Source organism: Zea mays, chromosome 8 (assembly GCF_902167145.1).
Source record: "Zea mays cultivar B73 chromosome 8, Zm-B73-REFERENCE-NAM-5.0, whole genome shotgun sequence".
NCBI lineage: Eukaryota > Viridiplantae > Streptophyta > Magnoliopsida > Poales > Poaceae > Zea > Zea mays.
Window position 1 is genome coordinate 80,206,442 of NC_050103.1, and position 24,206 is coordinate 80,230,647.

General features: G+C 47.4%; 5 protein-coding genes across 9 annotated transcripts; 1 reads left to right on the forward strand and 4 right to left on the reverse strand.

Annotated features, from left to right (window-relative positions):
* Positions 1-3,298: 3,298 nt before the first annotated feature.
* On the reverse strand, positions 3,299-4,942 carry LOC100192667 (Vacuolar-processing enzyme gamma-isozyme). Its single transcript, NM_001382610.1, has 2 exons — positions 4,751-4,942; positions 3,299-4,657 (listed from the first exon to the last, which is right to left on the reverse strand). The coding sequence occupies exons 1-2, from the start codon at positions 4,919-4,921 to the stop codon at positions 3,425-3,427; spliced, it is 1,404 nt and encodes a 467-aa protein (NP_001369539.1). The 5' UTR covers positions 4,922-4,942; the 3' UTR covers positions 3,299-3,424.
* Positions 4,943-5,400: 458 nt separating this feature from the next.
* On the reverse strand, positions 5,401-9,120 carry LOC103635437 (Tudor/PWWP/MBT superfamily protein). The gene is made up of 3 exons (XM_008657896.4): positions 8,650-9,120; positions 7,590-8,479; positions 5,401-6,911 (listed from the first exon to the last, which is right to left on the reverse strand). The coding sequence occupies exons 1-3, from the start codon at positions 8,853-8,855 to the stop codon at positions 5,803-5,805; spliced, it is 2,205 nt and encodes a 734-aa protein (XP_008656118.1). The 5' UTR covers positions 8,856-9,120; the 3' UTR covers positions 5,401-5,802.
* A 93-nt stretch (positions 9,121-9,213) lies between these two features.
* LOC100273717 (uncharacterized) lies at positions 9,214-13,922 on the forward strand. 4 transcript variants are annotated; one of them, XM_020541959.2, is made up of 13 exons: positions 9,214-9,300; positions 9,399-9,453; positions 9,577-9,693; positions 9,814-9,914; positions 10,965-11,137; positions 11,223-11,454; positions 11,540-11,658; positions 12,300-12,356; positions 12,441-12,625; positions 13,102-13,246; positions 13,339-13,422; positions 13,490-13,553; positions 13,650-13,922. In XM_020541959.2, coding segments are annotated over exons 2-13 (1,290 nt in total). In that variant the 5' UTR covers positions 9,214-9,300; positions 9,399-9,451; the 3' UTR covers positions 13,661-13,922. The 4 variants fall into 4 exon arrangements, with proteins under 4 accessions (XP_020397548.1, XP_035817237.1, XP_035817238.1 ...); XM_035961345.1 differs by having other exon boundaries at positions 9,238-9,300; positions 10,851-11,137; NM_001148127.2 differs by having other exon boundaries at positions 9,248-9,296; positions 13,650-13,893.
* Positions 13,923-14,726: 804 nt separating this feature from the next.
* Positions 14,727-16,917, reverse strand: LOC100502210 (DCD (Development and Cell Death) domain protein). Of its 2 annotated transcripts, none has more exons than XR_004851811.1 (5): positions 16,150-16,917; positions 15,897-16,002; positions 15,633-15,716; positions 15,189-15,299; positions 14,727-15,092 (listed from the first exon to the last, which is right to left on the reverse strand). XR_004851811.1 is itself a non-coding variant. In NM_001196687.1 (5 exons), exons 1-5 carry the CDS (start codon positions 16,688-16,690, stop codon positions 15,036-15,038), a joined length of 894 nt encoding a protein of 297 aa, NP_001183616.1. In that variant the 5' UTR covers positions 16,691-16,786; the 3' UTR covers positions 14,753-15,035. The 2 variants fall into 2 exon arrangements, 1 of the variants encoding a protein (NP_001183616.1); NM_001196687.1 differs by having other exon boundaries at positions 14,753-15,092; positions 15,902-16,002; positions 16,150-16,786.
* Positions 16,918-19,144: 2,227 nt separating this feature from the next.
* Positions 19,145-23,539, reverse strand: LOC541851 (calcium exchanger 1). Its single transcript, NM_001111529.2, has 11 exons — positions 22,873-23,539; positions 21,511-21,578; positions 21,389-21,417; positions 21,104-21,300; positions 20,772-20,999; positions 20,539-20,670; positions 20,304-20,420; positions 20,169-20,222; positions 19,968-20,084; positions 19,632-19,722; positions 19,145-19,527 (listed from the first exon to the last, which is right to left on the reverse strand). Exons 1-11 carry the CDS (start codon positions 23,305-23,307, stop codon positions 19,475-19,477), a joined length of 1,521 nt encoding a protein of 506 aa, NP_001104999.2. The 5' UTR covers positions 23,308-23,539; the 3' UTR covers positions 19,145-19,474.
* Positions 23,540-24,206: the final 667 nt, after the last annotated feature.

Genomic DNA, 24,206 nt, shown 5'->3' on the forward strand with positions numbered 1-24,206 from the left:
AACACTCCCCCCAAAAAGCTAGCCTTATAGGGGTTGCACCCTCAACCTTATAAACCATGCTTTTCCACTCTCACCAGACAATGTGGGACTATTCCCAACAGTAACACATGCACACAAGTCAAGAGAAGAGCACAAGAGACAACGCAGCAGAGTTACAACTCAAAACACATGCTCAAATATCTATCTAGCAAAGCAATGTCGTAGCCGCAGTGTCTCGGTGTTGTAGAATGTTCAAGGGATGCTTGGTGTAGTGCTCCATGCGCCTAGGGGTCCCTTTTGTAGCCCCAAGGGACCCAAGAGCCGTTGGAGCTCTATTTGGAAGACCCTGGTTGCCTTTTGTTCGGTGCACACAGGACAGTGAACAATGCAACGACTACACAATCCCTGATTGGTTGGTTTCCTGTTCTGGGGGTCACTGGACTCTCTGGTGGGTGGCACCGGACCGTCTGGTGCACCATGTGACCGGTGTCCCCAAGCCGACATGGCCACTAGCTGTTGGCTAGCTGGCACATCGGACTGTCTAGCGCTCCACGCGGACGGTCCGGTGAATTATAGGCGACACAAGCTAAAATTCCCGAGAGCAGGTTGTTCGACGGACCGTGCACCGGACCGTCCGGTGTAGTGCATACTAGTCCATCTTCTTCTTTTTCAATCTAAGTCTCTTTTGCTCATTTTGGCTTGACTTCATAAAGTCCCTAACACTTAGACAAGTATGATTATCACACAAAAAATTTTACTAAGTGTCCAGAGCTTACCTTTTTCTCTTGGCACCATATAGATTTGCTTTTTGCCCTCTTCCACGCTCAATTTGCTTTTACGTGCCTATGCTCATTGCTCATGTAAGATGATGTTAGTATTAATGTAATGTGTTGGCATTTAATCACCAAAACAATATAGAAATGACATTCAATAGTGAAAATCATGCACCCTACAGAAAGCATCAGCATCTGTGCGACCCCTTGGCTTCATACAACCCAAATGAAAATGCTAAGGCAAACTATGGCATTCAGAGTCAATTGATGCATGTATACCTCATAATGTTGTGGTATCTTCGCAATCATCTTATACATCGGAAGTCGAAGTCCTGCCTTGAAAAAGCTCTTGTATACAACAACTTCGTGCTTTCTCGGCATCAAGGGTCGCCTCGTTCCCAGGGAGGCACACACTAACTTTACTGCTAAAATAACCAAGTCTCTTCATAGATTGCTGATCCTTCTCCCTCAAGGTGGAACGACCAATTTCAATATAGCTTGGCTTCGAAGGTCTGTCCTTCGGCAACTCTGGAGCAGGCCTGACGATGACGAAGCTCTCACGGATTTGGAGATGGGTGGGGTATCTTGTCGTGCTTCCGAAGAGGTAGGGGTGATCAGTTTTACGATGGTCTGAATCCTAGTCATCTGAGTGGACCGGAAATTGTCCGAGATGACTTAGCCAAAGCTATCTTCCAAAGTAGCGGTGGACGTTAAGCTTCAGAGGCACAAAAGTTTTTGGTAGCAGGTAGTTGAGGGCGGTAAATGTGATCCGCACCCACTCGTTCGACTGTTTTTATACTGAGAAATAGGCACGAAGCGGCGCAAGTCGCCAAAAAACGTTCCCATGCATCACACTCAGCTTCTTCTCGTCCGTCTAACTTTCAGATCAATTGTTTTTATTGAATCGATCTATCTTCTTCATAACGAGTTTCGGTAAAGTGTTTTTCGGACCTTCGGCACAAGACCTCCCAATTTTTTGTGACCTAAGCTCATTACGAAGAAACAAACTCATCCCACAAGGTGCTACTGTTGGGGGTCTACCTTTGCCGAAGGTCCTCATTTAACCTTCACTGTAATATAAACAAGCGTGTTTCAGATATACTTCAATCAATGGACGAATCTGGCCTTCGTCTGAAATAGCGTATAAAGAAGCTTATTCTATGCACGCAAATAATAAAGGTGTGAGCCAAATTTGATATCGTCGGCAAAAGGAGAAATGCTTCGAACACAAGCCATTGGAGAAGCTTTCACGCGACCAAGGCCAAGATCTGCGCAGCAAAGGAAGGACAAAATACAATGTTATCCTGATGTCATTTGTAAACAATGTATGTAAACTTTGAGGGACATGATTATAATTTTGTACGAAGGCGGTTCATCTTCCCTATAAATAGATGAATATTGACATGTATAAAATACCTTTTGTGAGGACCATAGTTTTTGAAGAGCCTTCGTGCCACCTTGTGTTAAGGAGCCAAATATATGCTTGTACAACAACAACAACAAAGCCTTTTGTCCCAAGCACGTTGGGGTAGGCTAGAGATGAAACCCCGTATGAAAACCTCAGAGCTCAACCCCAAAGAAAACAGGGGAAACAAAGGCAAAGGAGAACCGAAAACGACGAAACGGGGGAACACATAAAAGAGATAAAACCCACAAGAACCAGCAAGGTCTAAATGGGCACAAGAAAAGGTCAAACGATTAAGGAGGAAAAGCGGAACTATAAATCAAGGTTCTGGCACGTGAATTGCACACTTCCACCCCTTCCTATCCACGGCGAGCTCTTTATCAATATTCCACTCCTTCAGGTCCCTCTTCACTGCCTCTGTCCACGTCAAGGTTGGTCGACCTCTACCTCTCTTCACATTCTCGGGACGCCTAATTATTCCGATATGCACTGGTGCCTCTTCAGGTCTTCGTTGGATATGTCCAAACCATCTCAAACGATGTTGCATAAGCTTCTCCTCAATTGGCGCCACTCCTACTCTCTCTCGTATGTCATCATTCCGGACTCGGTCTCTCCTTGTGGCCACATATCCAGCGCAACATACGCATCTCTGCCACACACAGTTGTTGGACATGTCGTCTTTTAGTGGGCCAACATTCTGCTCCATACAACATAGCCGGCCGGATTGCTGTCCTGTAGAATTTGCCTTTTAGTTTGTGTGGCACCCGGGGGTCGCATAAGACACCCGCCGCTTGCCGCCACTTCAACCATCCAGCTTTAATTCTATGACTGACATCCTCATCGATGTCTCCATCCTTCTGAAGCATTGATCCTAAGTAACGAAAAGTGTCTTTCTTGGGTACCACTTGCCCATCAAGACTAACATCGCCATCTTCATACCTAATTTAATGAAAAAGAAGATAAAAAAAGAATGCTAAGGCACATGAGATGAGTTCCATACATCACTTTACGTTGTCTTTTCATATCGTTTTATTTTCACTTCTTTTTGTGAACACGTGTTAAACCAAAGGATGAAGGTCTAAATATTTAACTTTGTTGTCTTGATTTTCGATATCTTCGAATCAAGTATGAGAACCGGCTTGAGATCTTATCCACGACACCTGTTTTGTTAGCCTGATGTTTGCTGTTACAGTTCAGTCTCTTCTTTACAAAAAAAATAGCAACAATTTTACAAAGACAATTTTACAAAGACAAGGCGACGGGTTGTTCAGTCGTCAGAACGGGCGACGGCGGCGCAGGCCTCGGACGCCACCTTGGCCATGCCGTCCTCCCCGACGCCGGCATTGCAGATGTTGGCGAAGCCACGCATGTGCTTCATCCCGTACTGCCCGAGCGGCCCGCAGCTGCGCTCGTACGCACGCACCAAGGACTTGAGGCAGTCCCAGTCGTCGGCCAGGGGCTGTCCCGCCGGCCGCACGGCACCGAGCACCCTGGGACCTCCCTCCGAGCCGAACAGGAGGCCTCCGATGAGCTCCATGATGCTGTCGACGCGGGACCGGCGGGACACCGCCCGCAGCAGCCGCGTCCGGGCCTCGGCCTTCTCGGGCGTCCTCTCCGCCGCCCTGCGGTACCTCCGCCAGAAGTAGACGAGGTCAGCGTCGCGCTGGCTCACGGCTGGCTGCCCACGGCCACGGCCGGATAAGCTCGCGGCGGTGGCGTCGTCGCTGCCCATGAACGTGTACAGGCTCTGCGCGCCGAGGCCCTGCACGTCGCCGTACTCCATGGCGTGGGAGCCGAGGCTGTAGGTGCCGTGCGCCGACGTCCGGTCCTTCACCGCCAGGTACTGCTGCCTCAGCGTCTCGGCGCGGCGGTCGCGGCGCGCGTCGCTGTCCTCCATCCACGCGACGCTGTAGAGGTCCCCGAGGCAGGTGTCGAACTCGGGCGGCGGGCCCGGGTCGTCGCCGGGGCAGTAGGTGCCCCAGCTGCTCTCCTCCGCGTTCGCCGCCGTGGTGGCGTACACGGCGATGTCGGGCGGCAGGAGCCCCTCGAAGATGCTCCCGGACTCGCACGCCTCCAGGTAGAACACCAGGCTCCGGTAGCCCCCCGCGGCGTGCTTCTTCCTGAGAGCGTCCACCAGGTCCTTGGCGTACAGGTAGTCGTCCGACGACGGCATCCCGAGCACCCCAGGCCCGCCGTGGTCGCTGTAGTAGACGAAGACGTGGTCGGCCGGCCCGCTGGCGACCACCTTGCCGCTGCCGCCGCCGGTGACGGCGGACCTGTTGCCCAGCAAGGCGGCGAGGAAGTTGTTGGCGTTCACGTCCTTGCCCGTGTAGTCCTTGGGGACCCCCGCGTACACGTCTCCGCCGGATGGGTGGTTGATGATGACGCCCGGCCTGGGGTTGTCGGGGCTGTCGGCGATGTCGTCGTACATGAAGACGACGATGTTCTCGTCCTTGAGCCCGCCCTTCTTCAAGACCTGGTACGCGTGGCACACGTCCGCCTGTCCATGGATATGGATGTAGGCATGTAGCAGGATCTGCTCAACAAGAGTGGTCGCAAAGCATAATGATAACGTAATGGATGAAATTACTACCTGATGACGGTAGTTGTAGTAGCCATTGGAGCCGGCGATGAGGACGGCCCACCTGGTCCCCACCGACTCCGACTCCGACGGCAGGCGGAGGAAGTCCTGCCACCGTGTGCCGGCCACTGCGGCGATCAGTACGAGGAGCTGCACGGCAAAGAGGAGGCGACGACTCGCCATGGCTGGGTACCAAGTTACAACTCCTACACTCCTGGTACAAATAATTCTAAAGAGAACTGCTACTAGCTTTATACTTTCTCTGATCGAAAATAAAGATTTTTAGAGATCAAATTACTTGGTTGTTGCGTGCAGCTACCGTGAATGGGTGTGGCGTTAACATTGCGCATGCTTGCTTGCTTAGACGCAAGCAAACGATGGCTACTTGCTCATCGCCAAACCATAAAATCGCATGCGTACCATCTGAATCAGGAAGAGAGTTGGAATCGTTGCATTCGAATTTCATCTCTCGCAGAGGGAAGCAAAGAATCCCCCCTCTTGCTAAGGCTCAAGGTACCTACCTCATCCTCGTAGTCATTAATATTTTAAGTTTGACCAAAACTATAGATTTATGACATCAAATAAAAAGGTATACTATGAAAATGCAATTAATAAAGAAAGCTAATGATACTTGTAATCTGGGAAGGATGGAGGAAGTAACCAAAAAAAAAAAAGGCAAGCAGAAGCTGACACTTCCGATTACAATTAGCTTAGGATGGCAACACAGGAAGTTACATTACAGCAGCGATGCATCACTAATACCAAAACAGACTCCCAGCAAGTAACCATCATCCTACGCTAATTTATTTGCTTCCACCATCAGACCATGTGCTCCACAGACCCATCAAATGTTCTTTTTTTTAATAAAGAGGGGTGCATCAGCACAGTTCTTCCTTCTACTGCCTCTACTGTGAGTGAAGTGTGATGTGGCTCACAACCAAGATGACGATACATCATCACCTATTACCATGCTCCAAGTGATAGGCCACACTAAACATTTACCAATGCTATTATGGCATGGCTACAAAAAAAGCAAGCGGTGAACAACAAACAGCAAAACCTAGCTACCAAGTATTCCTCAGCCGGGAAGCAGTCCCACACCCAGCTAGGGCATTCTCATTAACTGAGAAGCTCAGCGCCTCGTTGATCCTGCTGAAAACAACTCGGAGCGGGATGCACGCGACGGTTGCCCCGGACACTTTCCTCACCGCTGACTTCCCATCTCTCTGGCCTGGACCAAAAGAGGAAAGCCTCCGCATCTTTCTCGACGAGGATGCTGGCCATTTGGTATGTGGCTGCCATAACTTGTCCACTGCTTTCTCTGATGCCCTCCTGCTGCGGCTTTTGCATCTTGGCCGGGATGTCTGCGCTGATGGTGGCACAACAACACGTTCCAAACCCTCAGTTTCATCCTTCTTCAATACTATCCCATTCACACTGTTTGTAGCAGCCTGCTGGATATCTTTCTCTGATGAAGGAGAAGGACAGCCAAACACATCATCGCTGACCTCCACGGAGACAGGATACCCCACGACGGCTTTACAATTCCACCTACTCATTAGAGAAACAAGGGGCACACGGCGCCCCGTGTTGCTGCTCCCCAACACGCTCAACTCCACATCATACAGGGCAGGATTCAAATGCAGTGTCTTGATTGGCTTCGCTGCATGACATATTTCATAACCCAGCAGATTCTTTCCGGGCGGCAATGCCTGCAGTGGCTTCTCAAACACCAGCGATGATACCGAGCCACTCTCACAGTTTGAATGGTTGCTTAAGCTTTCCAATGACTCTTCAGGATCACACCTGCTTTTAAAGCGCTGCTGCTGAAAGGCGCCAACACAATCCATACCACTAGGAACTACGGCAATATGCATTTTAATATCATGTTCAGCGGGCTTGTTCTTGTCCAAAGAACGCTTCTCCTGCCTTTTCTCCAAAAGGACAACCCCATCTCTTGGTGATTTGTGCTTTCCTGTCTTTGGTTTGTGGTGGTCATGATCATTAGAATCTCTTGTCCTGTTCTTGTTCTCCTGATCAACAGAGCTTATGGTTCTCATCTTCATATTTTTGCGTGCATGTTTCTCAGCTTTGCGGGCGTCATTAGTTTGCTTATTGGGTTTCCAGGTAGGATTCTTTGCCAATCCACAAGGTTGATATCTATGCAAATGATCTGGTGAAAATCACTTGGTGAGTATAGCATCCTTTGGAAGTTCAGAAACAGGAAGAAAACATTGCACATGCCAGGAAGTCAGAAGATAATATGTCAAATTACCACAGTGCATCTAAGCTAACATCAGTTTTGTATACTGACCAATAAATCTAAGTATTCCATAAAAAATTCAATCCAGTTTCATACTTAACCTTATGTGGAATACTAAAATAAATAATAGAACCTGTGTAATTCCCTATATATATAAACTACGATCAGCAGAGAGTAGTATGATCAATCAATCAATCAACATTAAAAATGGTAACTGCAGCCAGGCCTGATGGTCACCCTGATTTCTCTGTACCGAGCTGGGTTTTTTTGCTGGGTTTTTTTTCCCGAGTTTCCGAGCTGTGGAATTTTGGTCTTTGGACACAAGAAAATCACCGTACTGTTATCATGGCCCCTTAACAAAACAAACAGGCTGGAGGTAGCAGCAGCAGAGATAACAAAACTAGCTGTCTAACTATCTAAGTATAAAATGATGCATGCCTTCCAGAAACTGCTGAAATTAAACATAAACAAGCGGTCACCATGCATCTAGCCAGCCAACATAAATGATGATTGCCATTGTTAGAAGACATGGTACTGCTATCAAAGAAATCACTACCCGAAAATTACAAAGTAGCAGAGCAGGTTTACCTGGTTCCACAATATTTTGTGCAGCAGGAGTTCCGACAAAATCATTTCCATGCCGGGAATCATCACTCAGTAGCCTTGTCATGCAGGATATTTCTGTGCCCTTTGCTTGATCTGTTTTGAATGCCATGCTGCGATGACAGTTGTTCATGTCCAATGGAGTGTCCAAGGTTGAAGTGCCAGAGGAGCTGCTTGAACATGTAGCCACACCCAACAAATGTTCATCGGCCTTCTGGCCATTTGGTCTGGAACCACCCCACATGTCTCCATTACAGAGCTCCGAGAGCGGACGAGACCTATCCTTCTTCCTGGGGATCCCACAAGGTTGGTCCTGATGCAGACCAGCATGCTTCCTCTTTGCGGTGGCCTGAGAGTGCACAATTCTTTTGGCCTGCCCAGCATTAGTTAGATCATCGTACTTGGGAGCAGAGACTGCAGCAGCATTGGCCAAGTCCATTGGGACGACCGCCTTGGATCCGATGTCCCTGAGGTCCCTCATGCGACGGGACACTTCGGGCACATCGTCCTCGGAGTCATAAGGCGTCTTGCGCTTCCTCTTGGGCGGCGGCAGCGGTGGCTGGATGGTTGGAGCATGATCCTTTGCTGCAGTATCTTTGACTTGTCCGTTGGGCATTTCAACTTTGGGCCTGGGCGAGCAGCTGCGGGCATGGAGGTAGGCCTTGGTTGCCGGGCCGAGAGCGAGCTCCTTCTCTATGTCGAGGGCCTGGAGAATGGCGTCCTCCATGCGGGCGTACCTTCCCTTGTTGTAGCTCCAGGTGGACCTGTCGCTGGTGGCGGCGAGGGTGAGGGCGTTGGCAATGCGCTGTTCCAAGTCGAGCTCCCCGCAGCGGAAGGGCTTGACGCGCTTGCACCTGTCGAGGTTACACCAGTCGCTGTGGCAAGCGCAAGCAAGCGTTCGTCAGACTTAGAATAGCTGGGCGCACTCCCTAATTATGGTTTTAGGAGTTGAGGACAGTGGGCAGGAGATTGGCCGACTGACATAGTAGGGGGGGGGGGGGGGGGACCGAACTTGAAAGAATACGCCAAGGAAGAAGAAGCATACACGTAGGTTGGTCCGTCGGGGCGGCGGCCGAGGAGCATGATGGGTGTGGCGGGGCAGCGCGGCGGCGGGGCGCAGCCTTCGGGGACGTCTTGCGGCGAGATGACGATGCTGGGCCACCAGGAGCCGTTGGGGCGGCGCAACCAGACCAGGGTCCCCTCCACGGAGACATCCACCGCCGGGGCCCCCTCCTTGGGCAGACCCCCCATCTGTGGCGGCACTGGCGCTCTTCCTCCTCCTCTTCCTCTTCGCCAATCTGATCTCCCCGCCTGGCCAGGAGGATGGACTGCGGCGGCGCGGAGGGCACAGGCCGCGGGCTCCGCTCCCCCTGTGGTGGCGTGAGGAGAAGCGGAGCAGTGGGGTAGGCGGGGGTAGGGGAAGGGGAGAAGAGAGTAGTGCTAGTGCTTGTCTCTCTCTCCTCTGCACTGGAGGAGAGACTGGAGTACAGGAGGAAGAGGAGCACGCGAGACATACAGAGAGAGAGACCAAATCATGGGCTGTTTTTGAATGGGCCTTGAAGCCCACGTAGGGGCCCGTTAGAACCGACCGACCAATACTTGGGGATATACATAAATGAAGTGCTCGGATGAGGTGCGTCTTCAACTTGGCCCCAAATCGTGGAGTGGAAACCCTACTCGTCCCCTTCCGCAGCCGGTACTCAACCCCAACCCTATCCTGTCCGCCGCCGTCGCCCGGCGCCTCCTCCCCCACCTAGAAACCCAGAGGCTCTAATCCTAGTTCTTTCTGTGCAGTCGCCGCCCAATTCCCCCACCCAATTCCCACTCTCCGCTCGACAGATCCATACATGTGAGTAGTAGATCCTCTCTTTTTTTTCCTCCTCTCAGCGGTTTGAATTTCGTGTGCTGGGTGCGAGATCCGGCTTCTAGGGTTTGCGGCGTTGACGGTTTGCGTTCCGCTTCTTCTCCGCAGGATGGGAGAGGCCAAGGAGAACGACGTTTATGAGGAGGAGCTCCTGGACTACGAGGAGGACGACGACAAGACGGTCGATGGCTCCGCTGCTAAGCCCACCGGAGAGGTCGCAAAGAAGTAAGCTCTCTTCCCCTACTGTTTGATTCCACTCCTCTCTCTTTCTCCCTGTTATTTGGATTTGATCTGATTCCCAACTATGCTAACATATGCTCATCGCTTTATTAAATAACAAATCAGGGGCTACGTCGGGATCCACAGTTCCGGTTTCAGAGACTTCCTGCTCAAGCCAGAGCTGCTCCGTGCTATCCAGGATTGTGGTTTTGAGCATCCTTCCGAAGGCAAGCTTCTTTTTATCTATTGTTGTCAGTTGACTTCGGTGTTCCCGTCCGTGAAAACTGCAAGGTGGCTGCAAACTCATAGTCACCATGATACTCAGTTGTCAAGAAGATAAACTCTCTACTGAGGCAGTAGTTTTTTTAGTTTTTGAGAAGTTGAACAGCTGAAACTCTTGTACATACATATGGAATAAGATGTCAAACTTTTATCATACTGTGGTTTCCTTCCAAGGACTAAGCTGTATCCTATTAAAATAGCAGTAAATTAGTTCTTCCATCGTGTGCCTTGATGTTAGGAGGCTCGATTCATGTGGAGAAACTGTTTTGATTCTGTACAAGTGTGGCTTTAGTTTCTTAGCCATATACTGTAAAACATCTGAATAGCAAGTCATTTTGTAGTTTGTCATATAGTGAGGCTACCTCTAGTTTTTGTACCCTTTGGGTATTTTGCTGCTATGGTTTTGCTCGGCAGCAGAATCTAGTTAGACAAGTATTACCAATTCCAGTGGGATTATTTCTGTTACATAACCAAAAAAATATTCTTTCATACTAATAAAGACATTAAAGTAAAAAAAGTACTTTTGAAAAGGTTCCACGACAACAATGGAACATTGGCAATATTTATTGTCCAGTTTACTCACTCCAATCATGATGTATTAGTACATCAATGTCTAAGTAGTTTAACATGTTATAAAGCTGTTTTGTTCGCTGAATATATTACTATAAAGATTAATGGCCAAATATGTGTTTTGAAAGCTCTCATTGCTATAATTTGTATTTTATGACAGGGACTTATAGCTCCTTGCTGTAATGCTTGTCCTAGTGCTCTGATTTGTTACAACGCCAATAAAAGAAACTATTATCTGCTTGGCTTTTAATGTTTGATATCGTTTGTTTTCACTGAGGAGTTTGTAACATTCTTGTCTTGTTGGCGTGCAGGTACACTTTCTTCTTTGGAGCAGAACATGGTAACACTTTCCATTAACATGGATCCAGAAGGTTAAACTTTTACTCACTGGGTTGCTGCTCCAATTTCTTTTGGTTCCACATCAGTGCAACACGAGTGTATCCCTCAAGCCATTCTTGGAATGGATGTCATCTGTCAAGCTAAATCTGGGATGGGGAAAACTGCTGTTTTTGTCCTTTCATCCCTCCAACAAATTGACCCTGTTGCGGGTCAGGTAGCAGCACTTGTACTGTGCCACACAAGGGAACTGGCTTATCAGGTCGGTAGTTGTAGATTATGTTTTTATCAGTTCCCTGCATGAATCTATCAGATTTTAATTATTTGCTGCTCCTATCTTTCTGTAGATATGCCACGAATTTGAGAGGTTCAGCAAATATCTTACTGAAGTTAAAGTTGCTGTCTTCTATGGAGGTGTTCACATCAGGAAGCATAAAGATTTGTTGAAGAATGAATGCCCTCATATTGTGGTTGGCACGCCTGGTAGGATACTTGCTCTTGCCAGGGATAAGGATCTCTCCTTGAAGAATGTGAGGCACTTCATTCTTGATGAATGTGACAAAATGCTGGAATCACTTGGTAATTTTTTATCTGCTATTGTCAACATGTTTAATTATAGTATAAAGTATAATTGCTATCCTTGACAAATATATGTATTATGCAGACATGCGGAGAGATGTTCAGGAGATCTTCAAAATGACTCCTCATGATAAGCAAGTCATGATGTTTTCAGCAACGCTCAGCAAGGAGATCCGTCCTGTATGCAAGAAATTTATGCAAGATGTAATGCCCTGCAGCCTTCTCCAGCTCTCCTTTCCAAAGTCGTCATATTTTATTCCCATTGCTCCTGTGGTGGTCCTCCTGTAGCTGTTAGTCATCTACCAGCTTTGGAGTTGTAGTTGTGTCTTCTGCTCTTTCTAGGTGGGAGGATTCTATTCCTTAGTGTCTCCATTTGTAGTACATAAGTCAGTCCTCTTTTCTTTTTTTCATTATCCCACACCTGTACAGTAGAAACTGGAGAGTAAGGGGTGTGTCCAAATGGTCATTTTTTGGCGATGTGTTGGTAACTGGGGGCAGATAAAGGGTTACCTTCTGTCCTGAAGATGCGGTCTCTGAGCTCCTGGTCGACATCTCCAGTTTGCTGCACACTCAATGTTCACTTGGTTTCACTTAATTGGACTTCAGTGGCGCTGGTTCTCCAACTATCTTGTACGGGTGGAGAAAGAATTCTTCTGCTGGAGTTGTATTTGGAAGCACTGTTGCAAAACTTAAGCATATTTGGAGAGAATCTAGTGTTGAACAGTGCATAACTGAACTTCTGTATGGAGGCTGCATGTACTGACAGAGGGGGTCTATTGGTATATATACTGCAAGACTGACGCTGGAATGCTAATTTGTTTCATGTATCATTTGTTCCCTTACAGCCGATGGAAATATATGTTGATGATGAGGCAAAGTTGACCCTCCATGGTCTTGTACAGGTAATACAAGAATTCTCTGCATTTGAGTCGTGCACATTTTTTTATTTGTTTTCTCAAAATAATTGGAATCGTATATTTTTGCAGCACTATATAAAACTTAGCGAGGCAGAGAAGAACCGGAAACTGAATGATCTCTTGGACGCTCTTGATTTCAACCAAGTTGTGATATTCGTGAAGAGTGTTAGCAGAGCTGCCGAACTGAATAAGTTACTTTGTGAATGCAACTTCCCATCAATCTGCATTCATTCTGGAATGACTCAGGAAGAAAGGTAAATTTGCTCAAGCACTTCCAATTAGTAGTGTCTCTGTAGAATGCTGCAGTCCATTCTTTTCAGTTGCATGTGTTCTCTAAGTTTCCTTTTATTGGTTTCTATGTACTCATTTATTTGAAGGTGTTGCCTTGTTGCTTGCACTTGTTCCCTTTATGGCATGCTTTGTTATCCAAAATTTCCGAAGTTTTCCTTTATTGGTGACTTGGTGTACTATGTACTTATTTATAGGTGTTGCTTGCCTGCTAGCACTTGCTGGTTGTATGACTTATTGTGCCTACATATCTGTTTTGTCATTAATATAGTATGATGGCTAGTTAGGTAATAGCTATTTATGCATTTTTGATAGCATGTATTGTATTGTTGTGATTTTGTTCTTTGTAGTATTTGCGAATAAATTAGTATATAAACATAGTTTTCAGGTTTTCTCCAGTTCTGATGCTTGTACTTAACCGTGAATTGATGTTGGTTGGCAGGCTAACAAGATATAAGAACTTCAAGGAAGGCCACAAGAGAATTCTTGTGGCTACAGATTTAGTTGGCAGGGGCATTGACATTGAGCGTGTCAACATTGTGATAAACTATGACATGCCAGACTCAGCTGATACTTATTTGCACAGGGTAACATGCGTGTGCCCTGCTATTAACTTAAGTGAGGTCCAATTGTTTTGTCTATGCTGATGGTGCAGTGTTCCTAATGGTCTCCCTTGCAGGTTGGAAGGGCTGGACGTTTTGGCACGAAGGGACTTGCAATTACCTTTGTTTCCTCTGCTTCGGATTCTGATGTTCTTAACCAGGTACGTCTGTGTGCTCAATTTGTTTTTTGTTGTAAAATAACTAACAATGGTGTACAACCTTTGAAAGGTGCAAGAAAGGTTTGAGGTAGACATAAAGGAACTGCCTGAGCAAATTGACACCTCGACCTACAGTAAGTGGTCCTTGTTGATCCTGCTTTGAGGGGTATATCACCGCAGTTTGGTTCTGTTGTGTAATGTGCCATTCACACTCTTGTTGTGATTGCCAGTGCCATCATAAATGGGAAGGACAACTGAGAAGAGAGGAGGATAGGGGAGTGAGCAGCCGTCTGGAGATGGTTACCTTTGAACTATCCGATCTGGAGGATTTGATTTGCCTCCTTTGTGTACTTTAAAAAGGGCAGCCAGGATGATGATCTGTATTTTAAGACAATGCTGTCTGTTTGGGTTTAGGATTTTGCTTTGTCGAAAACTAGCACACTTATTGTACTACTGAGCAGCATATTTGTTTTCATCCCTGGGTTAAATGATGCGTCTAAACACTTCTGCTGGCCTGAAAAGAGCACCACCGTCTTGGTCTCCCAGCAGCAGGCAGCATTGACTCGCTAAAAGGTTACAATTCTCAGATGCGGATGAGCCAGTCGTATTCAGCAGCCTGTAGTTACAATTCTCAGATGCCGATGAGCCAGTCGTATTCGGCATTCTGTGTTTTGTTTGGTTATCTTTTGCTGAGCCTTGGAAACAGTTTCTGTTTTTGCAAAAGCGAAAAACAAACGCAAATTAATTGAAGTGGTGAAAAATTAATGGTTCCTTTTACCTTATTATAAAAAAACATCCTCTGCTTTCAATTCTGTGAATGTGGGTAAGTTTAAAAAATTATTTACTTGCCACTAGTTGGAAAGGTATTTTGTCTTTGTTTTCCTTTCTCTTGTGATCCCTTGCAATGTGGTTTTATATTAAAAAGAAGGTTAACTAAGAAAGGTCACCGAAAAGGCGGGTCCCATGCAACATGAGAGTTTGCCTCTTATAGACTAAGATCTTTACCAGTGTTTTGAACCTGGTCAATCTGAGAACCACCAAGTGATCTTTTCCAACCTCAGCTTGAAATACACTTACACTTAGCTAAAGGCCCTTCGAACTTGGGTGCCGTTTGGTCACAAAATGTAACGTAAATGATAACGATAATGGTTCGAGTTTGTATAGGCCGGTATTAATTTCTAGTATATTATTTGATTACGGTGCACTTAAACAAACATATTTTAACGTTATCTGTTACCCATTATATTAAAAATATGTGAACCAAACAGCACGCTAAGTTTGGTTCTATTGGAAAAACAAAGTATATATAGAGGAGAAGAAAACTGAGATCCTGATTGGAGTTTCGAAAACTCCAAAAATACCACAGTTTTGGTAAACCATGGTATTTAAAACTGAGTTTTGACTGTACAAACCAAACACCTTTTGAGCTCCAATACTATAGTATCACCAAATAACATAGTATTGTTTTAAAACTATAAAAATACTATAATTCCAAAGAGGGCCTAAGTTCGAGTGTAACTTATACTAGAATAGATAATCAGATGTCGGTAATCAGCATATTATATTTATATTATACATGTACTACTCCTCTGGAACTGGAAGCAAGTATGGAGACATCAGGCTGTCTGTCTGTCAAAAATCTTCTCCGCAAATATATCAAGAAGGGAGAGCGCCTGCATGAGATTTTTTTTTTCTGGATTAGCCATTTAGCCTTGCACAGCAGCAAGTGTTGAGGCAGGCAGGCAGGCAGGCAAGAAAGAAGAGGTCACCTCAGGGACACTGAGCTCCAGCCTGAACTTGGGGCCGTCGTAGTGGTGGAGGATGGGGCGGAAAGCGTCCTCCTCCAGCGGCGAACAGATCTTGCGCGTTGCAACCCTCACCTGTTGGATCATCAGATATTATTATTAGACTGGATCAACACAGTAATCCGTTGATGATACAGATGGAGACGGGCAACTCAAGGCACTGACATGACATAAACACTAGTTAGTAGGCCAACAAGGCAAAAGCTTGACAAGGGCCACATTCACCCAACCGGAGCTTCACAACTTGGTCCATTGATAAGCTCGCCCAACTACCTTCACTACTTTTCTGTGCATGCAACTAAAGCAAGCATTTTTTCTTTTGACAATCAAGTCATTCTATAGCTAGTATTGCATGTAAAATGGACAATCATAGAGGCTGAGCATCCTCTGTTGGATTGGATCAGATACCTGAGCAGGGAAGCGGGACTCGCCGGGGCACTTCTTGTCCTCCCAAGCTGCTGGATCGATGTTGGATCCTCCGAAGCTTGCAGCCTGCGTTCGTCCCATAGACGATGAGAAATTTCCCCCTTCTTTTTTTATATTTAGTAACCACAAGCATGATTGAAAGATAAAGATGCTGAAATGATGGAATCATATGCATACGACTGATCGAGTAATAATGATGATGATGATAAACACAAAAGAGTAGAGTAGAGTAGGTATAGTTTGGACCTCACCTCAAAGATGCCGTGGAGCTGGTGGGTGGAGTAGTTGTAGAGGAAGAGGGGCAGGCCGGGCCTGATGGCCCTCACAGAATCCCTGTACCTGGACGGCAGCCCTGCAGGAATATGTATCGAGAGAGACGAAAAAAAATCACAACTTGGGGGAGTCGATCTTGGATCCGATTCGGTTAATCCTATGCTGGAATATGTACGTAACGTTCGATCAAATCAATGAATGGACAGGAAAATGAAAGAGATATTACCGAAGAGCCGCCTCTTGAGGTTCTCCTCCATGGTGTCGTTGTTGCAGACGAAGATGTAGCCGCCGATGGCCTCGCCCCTGGGCAGCGCCTCCGCCGCCGGCAGGCTCTTGAACCTCTTGTCGACGCCGGCGCCGTTGCCGGAGTTCTTGTGCTTCTTGTCGTGGTGGGCGGCGGAGTTCTTCTTGACGGTTGTGGTGGTGTTGTTGTTGGCCGGCCTGCTGCCGACGGACTTGTTGAAGTAGCTCTTGACGACGTCGTTGTTAGTGTTCTTGTTGAGGTAGTGGTCGATCATGCCCACGCTCATGCTCTTGCTGGCGACACCGGCGGCGTTGGCGTTGTAGCGGTCGGCGTTGGCCGTGGTGGCGTTGCCAAAGGCGAGCTTGGCGGATCCTATGAGGCCCGGGGCGTCGCTGAAGGAGGAGGGAGGATCCAGTGTGGTGGAGGACCAGATGGGGTCGGCGATGGAGAGGTTGGAGAAGTTGTTGTGCAGGCGCAGCTGGTCGCTGAAGTTCCAGAACTCGCGGTCGTAGGAGGCGGCCATGGCGGATGGGTCGGCGGTCAGAGGAGGACTGAGCTACCTCTCCTCTCCCTTCTCCCCTCAACCGGTGAATGGGCGGGCCGTGCAAGCAAAGGTGGGTGGGTGCTCGCGATGGGCCCCAACCACAATCAGGAGAAGTAATTAGTAGTGGTGGTGGGCCACGACGACAACCACTGATCGTGATTTGACGCTTCTCCCTCCCATGTTGCGTTCCATTCCGTACGTAGTTCTCCTTGCTCCCATGTTTGTACTCACACTATATATATGTCCATAGTGGGCCGGCCAGTTGGGTGGCACGAGACACGGCACGCGTCGGCACGGTCCAAACCCGGCCCGGCACGACAGTGTTCGTGCCCGTGCCAGTCCGGCACGCCCCCCATGCCGTGCTTGGGCCAATAGGACGGCCCACAGTGCTGGCACGAGCACGGGCCCGTTAAACGGGCATACCCGACTCGGGCACGACTCGGAGTGTGAGAAAAGAAAACCCTAGACGCTGGCTCACGCATAGGCAAACGAAAACCCTTACGGCTTACGGGCTACGGCGATTCTAGAAACCGTCTGGCGGCTGGCGGTCTGGCGCTCACGGCGATTCCAGAAAACCCTAGATTCCATCGTCGCCGCCTGGTCTCTGCTCCATCGCCGCGTCTCCCTCCCGACTCCCCTCGTCTTTCGGTCTCTGCTCCATCGCCGCGTCTCTGCTCCACGGGCCTCAGGTATTTCACCCACGACCCACCTCGTCTCCCTCCCGGCTCCCCTCGTCTTCAGGTCTCTGCTCCATCTCCATCGCTGTGTCGCTGGCTCGCTGCTCCATGGGCCTCAGCCCTCAGGTATTTCACCCACCTCGTCTCCCTCCCGGCTCCCCTCGTCTTCCGGTCTCTGCTCCATCTCCATCGCCGCGTCTCTGCTTCCGGTACCGGCGTCCCCTCCCAGCTCCCCTTCGCCTCGCCTTCCTGTATCGGTTTGGTCTCGATCTGCTAAAGCCGGTGTGGTCTCGATCTGCTAAAGCTCGTTGCTCCCAAGTCCCAACCACACAGTCGGTGGATCTGGTGCTCCGGGTAACGCAGGTAAGGTTGTAATAATTCGATTCACTGAACCGTAGTAGGTAGATCTATTGTCCCTCTCATTTGTTTTGATTTGGTTTTTGGATGAAGATCTCAGGTCGGCGCTTGCCGTGAGGGAGCCGAAGACGCGTGACTTCGTGGGTGTTTCGGTGTCGACGGGCGACGACAATGTCCATGGATCAATGTATCTCGAGGACCTTGAGGCAGCTTTTGAAGCTATGTATCTCGATGATGAGCAACAATTATCACCTGGAAGCAAGAGAAAGGATCAAGAAGGAAGCAAAGATGAGCAAGGGGGAAGAAGGAAAAGGCTTGAAATTCTTTTGGTTTTGTATCAATGTATTATGTTTTGTAATAAACATGGACTATGAACTAGACTATAAACTTTATAAGGAGCTGGTTGTACTCTTTTCCTTCCTAGGGTTTTCTCACGAGGTGTGAGTTTTTACCTAGAAAGGTTTTTAATGAACCAGCATTGCACTAAGGCCCCGATTAAATTTTATATTACCTATTTGTCTTATGTTTTGTGATGTTTTTATGTGAATTGTGATCTATGTATAAGATTCTATGTATATGTATTCAAGATGTTTTTATGTGATCTATGTATAAGATTCTATGTATTTATATGATACATCTATGTGTTCTATGTATAAGATTCTATGTATTTATATGATACATTTATATGATCTATGTATAAATGAGAAATTTCTGGCACGGGCCCGGCACGAACTGATGGGCCTACCGTGGTTTAAGCCTGGCCCGACCCATCTAATGGCTAGCGCGCCGGGTCTGGGCAACCCCAACAGCCCACGGGCTAGCCTGACCCCGCACGATGGGTGAACCGTGCAGGGCTTGGACTGGTGCCTCTCGTGCCGGGCCCGGCCGTGCCCGGACCGGACCAGCCCGGCACGGCCCGTTGGACATGTATAACTCACACCAAACAAAGCTACGCTACACACTCGTGAACTTTGCTGATGAACTTTCAAAAGGAAAACTTAGAATTGTAAGCTGATGTATCACAAATAAGGCCTTGATTATTTACCCTCTAGATATCTAGATTATATAATCCATAAGCTAGATTATATAAGACACCTGTCGTTCGTTTCACTTCTTTTCTTTCTTTCCATGTGTTATTGAGGCACTGGAAATACAGACAGATTCATATACCGCTTATTGGTTCGAAGCACGCGCGTGACGAGGCTCACCTCACGCTAGCCTACGCGCCAGGATACTACCGTTTTGGGGTACGTGTGGATGCACATAAATAGTCTCAAAATAACTTATTTTGCATTAGTTCATACAGTCCATGCCCTCCACTTGCAGGCAACCAAACAAACATTTAGACAAAGTTAACGCACGATGATGATCCAGATTATGACCATGCGGGTAACCAATTAGAAGGATAAAGGCTCTGTTAAGTCCAGTTGGAAAATAGTATGACATGTCACTGATTTATACAGGAGACAATTTCAACAGCTCAACCGAATTCTAGCCATTGCTTGGTGGAAAGAACAAGAAAAACACACACAAATAGTCTCTCACGCAACATCAGTTTTCATCTATAGTCTTTGTATGTACTTACATTCACACATCAGCTGAACAGCATCTTCCCGCAGTCTACATACTTTAGTCAAACTTCACGGGTCTCCCCTCCAGTGTTCCATGCAAAATCGTGCAAACCAAAGTCCACGCTACTTGTTGAGAAACTACTGCCAGCTCAGGCGCCCTAAATCCTCCATGGCTTGCTTGCTACACCCAGCTGATCATCGTTGCTTCCATCTAGCATCAGTAACATGTTATTGAGATTATTTAGAAAATGTCAACCAATAATGCATCTATAGGTTTTTTTTTGAATGAAGGTTGTTAAGACTAGAAATCCATACTTCCATGCTGTCTCAAAACGAAAAAGCATAAGGAGATGACAATGTAGCAAAACACAAGCAGCAGTCCCTTCAGATAATGTGATGATCCATCCTGCAAAAACGCATAGAACAGTCACTCTTTACCGCTAAAACCACGATATTGACAGAACTCCTATGGCCCCGCATCCTTAGAAACAAGGACACAGCCGAACCGCACAAGTGGACATTTCTTTTCTTAATAAACAAAATCAGCACATACAACTAACCACTCAAGATTCATGGATGTTCTGTCAATGAAAAATCCATGCGTGTTATCGATTATGTTCAAGCCGGATCGAGGAGGGTGCAAAAGAATACCTGGAGCGTGAAGGCCGTTACTAATATTGCAAGAAACAAACAACCAGTCTCAAGCAAGTTGAAATCAAGATCCATCGGGACTCCCATGATCCATGCTACAAGGACACTCAATGGCACCTAGCACATTTCGCTTCCACCATTAAAGTTTACCGATGCAAAAAAAGCACATGGAACTATCTCTACATTTAAGTTAATACACACCACAAACATGGAAATCTGCGTAGCGGACCCCAAAGATACTCCGAGGGTGATGTCCTGTTTCAGCCAACAATGTTATGTTAGTATCTGCTACCATAACATCGTGATGAGTGTGTAAGACCTCCTCGATTTCCCTACCAGATTGTTTTTAAACGCAAATATCACTGCACCAGCATGCTCTGCTGCATTACCAACTATTGGAATCAAGATGACGCTAATGAAACTGACAGATAGCTCCCAAGATTCCGATGCTGCCTGTTAAGTGTTAACAAGATTCTGTCATAAAACCATTAGCTGTACTACAACTTACTACAGTGTATGTGCTGACTGAAATGGGTAACATAAACATGGCATTGTACTCAGTGGTGCATACCTCAATTGTGCTCACAACAAACTCTGATAGGAGTGCTGTCATCAGGGTCATGACTCCCAGCCAAATCATTGCACTGGAAAATCCCAGTACTGCCTCGTCTTGAGAGACCGAATCATCACCATCATCTTCAACCTACAAAATCATTTGGTTGGACCACATACCCAAATTAGCAAGCTGGTTCTATGTTAGCAGTTCCTGCTGGTTACTGATCAGCAACAAATTACAATACACACCTCTTGGGGTTGGGGTTCAAATAGTTGGCGGTGGGTTTTCAGTTGGAAGAAAAGGTAGGCTACATAGGCAAGGAGCATGACAATGCTGCATGCTCGGGACAGCTCCAGTCCTGAATCCCAAGAGGATTCTGCGTGCTCCCCGGAGCTCACAGCATATCTCAGCATCAGTGGCAGAGAGTGGCATAGCACACCAAGAATCAGAAGTCCTGTGCTGACATCTACTTGCATCTGCACACAATAAAACCGTATACTCATTTTAGTAAAAGACAAAATTTCTTTTGGTGCTTCCAAGGACAGCTTAACAATAGGTGAGAAATAGCTGAGTTGGTTACTTTGTCGTATAGCTGCTCAGTTCCAAGGTTAGCCAGGCCACCAAAGAAAAGGGAGGTTCCAAGGACAAGCAACAGGTTGGACAAGACTGAGCCTAGCAGGGAGCATTTCACCACCACTACCTTGCCTTGATAGAGTGCAAAGATCGCAATGATGACCTCTGTTACGTTTCCAAATGTTGCATTCAACAGTCCACCCACTGCAATTTACCCGGGCAGGTTAGGAAACAATGTAAAGGTTGTGGCCTGGATAAAAAAACTGAATCTGACAGTATTTATTTCTTTTACCAGTAGGCCCTATGTAAAACGCAACCTGCCTGCAACATTAACATATATTACATATATTAGAAAGATATCAATCAACAGGAGGTATCAAGAACACGGTATGATAACAAGCAGAACAAACTCACTCAGTCAGAAAGCTAAGTCGCTCAGCAAGAGGAACGAGACCGATCAAGCTAAGCACAAAGACCCATTCCTGTCGAGTTTCAAGAGAAAGCATGTGTTAAGAAACAGGAAGGGGAGATATGGGCATCATCATACACTGGGTACAAAGCATCACATGTTTCGATCAGTTTTAGTTTCCTCGGAATGCAATACTGAGATGGAGTCATATATATAGTTGTATCTTGTTGAAGTTAAGAAAACGATGGCGAGGTGGCAGTGGAACAAAAGAAGCGACACTCATTCAGTGTCTAGCAAGGTCATGTTTGTGGCAATCCAATATGCCCTTTTGTTTGCATGTCGTGTACTATGTGTTTGGATAGGGACAGAGAAGAACATTGTACGCGTGCAAGCATGTTCACATGCCCAGCAGGACCACACCACAGTGAAAGACGAAGTAGAAGCTTGTCCTGCTGCAAAAATTCATATCTCGTGGCAGGAATTACATATCATTGATATCTCATGGGAGGAATTACAAATCACTTCCCACTGTTGTTCCTAGCGAGAGCCTAAATCAATCTGCTGAGATGGAACTAAAACCTGAAGCCAACCTGTCGTGCTGCCAACTGTGTCGTCTGTTGGTGGTCATAGTGCGGTCAAAAGTCAAAACTGAAGGGGTAGAAGGAAGGAGAGTATTGGGTGACAGATGAAGAATAATACACCAGGTTCTGGTGAGTAGATGGGCAGTAGAGCAGGGCCGACAAGCTGTTAGATAGGATGTAGAGGAAGCTTGCTGATGCATGTGCTTGGCCGATTAGTTTAGTTGTGGTGCTATTTCATTCCATGATTCCATCTGTCAGGCCGAACAGAATTTGGCAGCAACAGGCTATCTAGCCCACATGGTCACATCACATGCATGTACTCTGAAATTCTAGCGATCATCAGAGCGCGAGTATGCTTCCCTGTTCATGCGTTGTGGTGGTGTATTTTCTTTGACTTTGATGGGTAGTTTATGCAACGGAACGTTACATATAGCTGCAGGGTTTGTTTATTGTTGTTTGGGACAAGGCCAATGTGTTTGGAAAGTGGCAGGTAGGCAGGCAGGCATAGATTGGTAAGAGGGAGGTGAGATGCAGAGCGGTGAGAATTGAGGCGGCACATGAAGTGATGCAATCTTGCCTCCTGGGCCTAGCTGGCCGCTGGTGCGATCAAAATGCTCTTTTTTTTTTCTATATGTACGTATAAGAGAGAAAAAAAATATGTGCGCGTTGAATGATGCAGAGGATATATAACAATCGAAGAATATGCCTAAATTCCGATCGAATTAAGAAATTAAAGGGGAAAAAAGATGCGATGACAGTAGGAGGAGGAGGAGGGAGAGGAGTTGCCTGGCCGAAGTGGAAGATTCGCGCGGCGATCGCGAGTAGAACGGCGGGGAAGAGGAGGGCGAGCTTGGTGGCGAGCAAAACCTCCTGGAGGTTGTCGAGGAGGCGTCGGAGCGGGGCGCAGGGGACCTTGCGGAGGAGCGCGAGGTCGGACTTCTTGCGGAGCGAGGAGGAGGACATGTTGTGGGCGGTGCGGTGGGCGATGTGGCGGGCGGTGGGCATCTCCTTGCCTGCGGCGTTGGCGGAAGAGGCGGACGCGGAGGCGGAGTCGAGGAGGGCAGCGGCGGCGGAGTCCATGCCGATGCGCCACCTCTGCTCCTCTGCGCCAACAGCGGCGCCGCCCCAGTAAGGAAGCGGGGGGCCGATGGCTGCGCTGGGGCTGCCGCTGGACCTGGTCCTGGTCCTGGTGTGTGGAGCTGGAGCCGCGGCTGCAGGCATCGCCTTGGCTTGGCTGCCGATCACGTACGTCCGGTGGGCCTCCCCCGTCAGTCACCCAGCTCCTAACCTCACCGTCACGGCGTCACCGTAAGTTGAGCTGGGAGGGTGGGTGTGCTTGTCTCGCGCCGCAGAAATCACATCACCATCACTGCAATGCAATGCAATTGGGCTGCTGCTGCTGCTTGCTTGCTGGAGAAAGAAGAAGGGCAGCTCAGCTGGGAGGAAGAGGAGGAGGGGGAAGGGAGGCAACCATGGACGTCGTCCACATGTATTGTACGTATATACTACTCGACAGCAGGCGGGTGAGATCGTGCTGGAACTGCAACTGGAATTGGGAATTCTCAAATTCTCACGGACTGATGGCTGTTTTCCCCCCGAATGGAGATCACTCCATTTATATTACTTTCATAACAGAAATACAACTGTTTTATCCACATCTAGATAAGCACTAGAGGCTAAACATAGAAGAGATACATCACAGAAACTGACCTGATTCAGGTCACACACACAAACAACAAGCTGTTCTAAAAATAAAACATATCAGAAACACAAACATCTAAGTTCCCACCACTGTTCACTCATAGTCAGAAACAGAAAACACTAAACATCAGAAACCCCAAAAGAGACTCAAAGACCATCCAACTCGATAGCTTCTCAGTGTCCACTGTCCTCACTCGACGTTTGCGAACTGATCCTTGCATTGGCAGCCTTCAACAGGAGCTTCGCGCCATCATGCAGCAAGTCCTAGAGTTCCTTCTTGCTTAAACCTGATCATATCATAATTAACGCACATGCATGACAAAAAAAATTCCACAGGTGAATTGATCACAGTGTTTTCAAAACAAGCTTTATTCCTTGCTTTCCATAAGGCCCAACAAATGGCGACAGCCCCGATAATT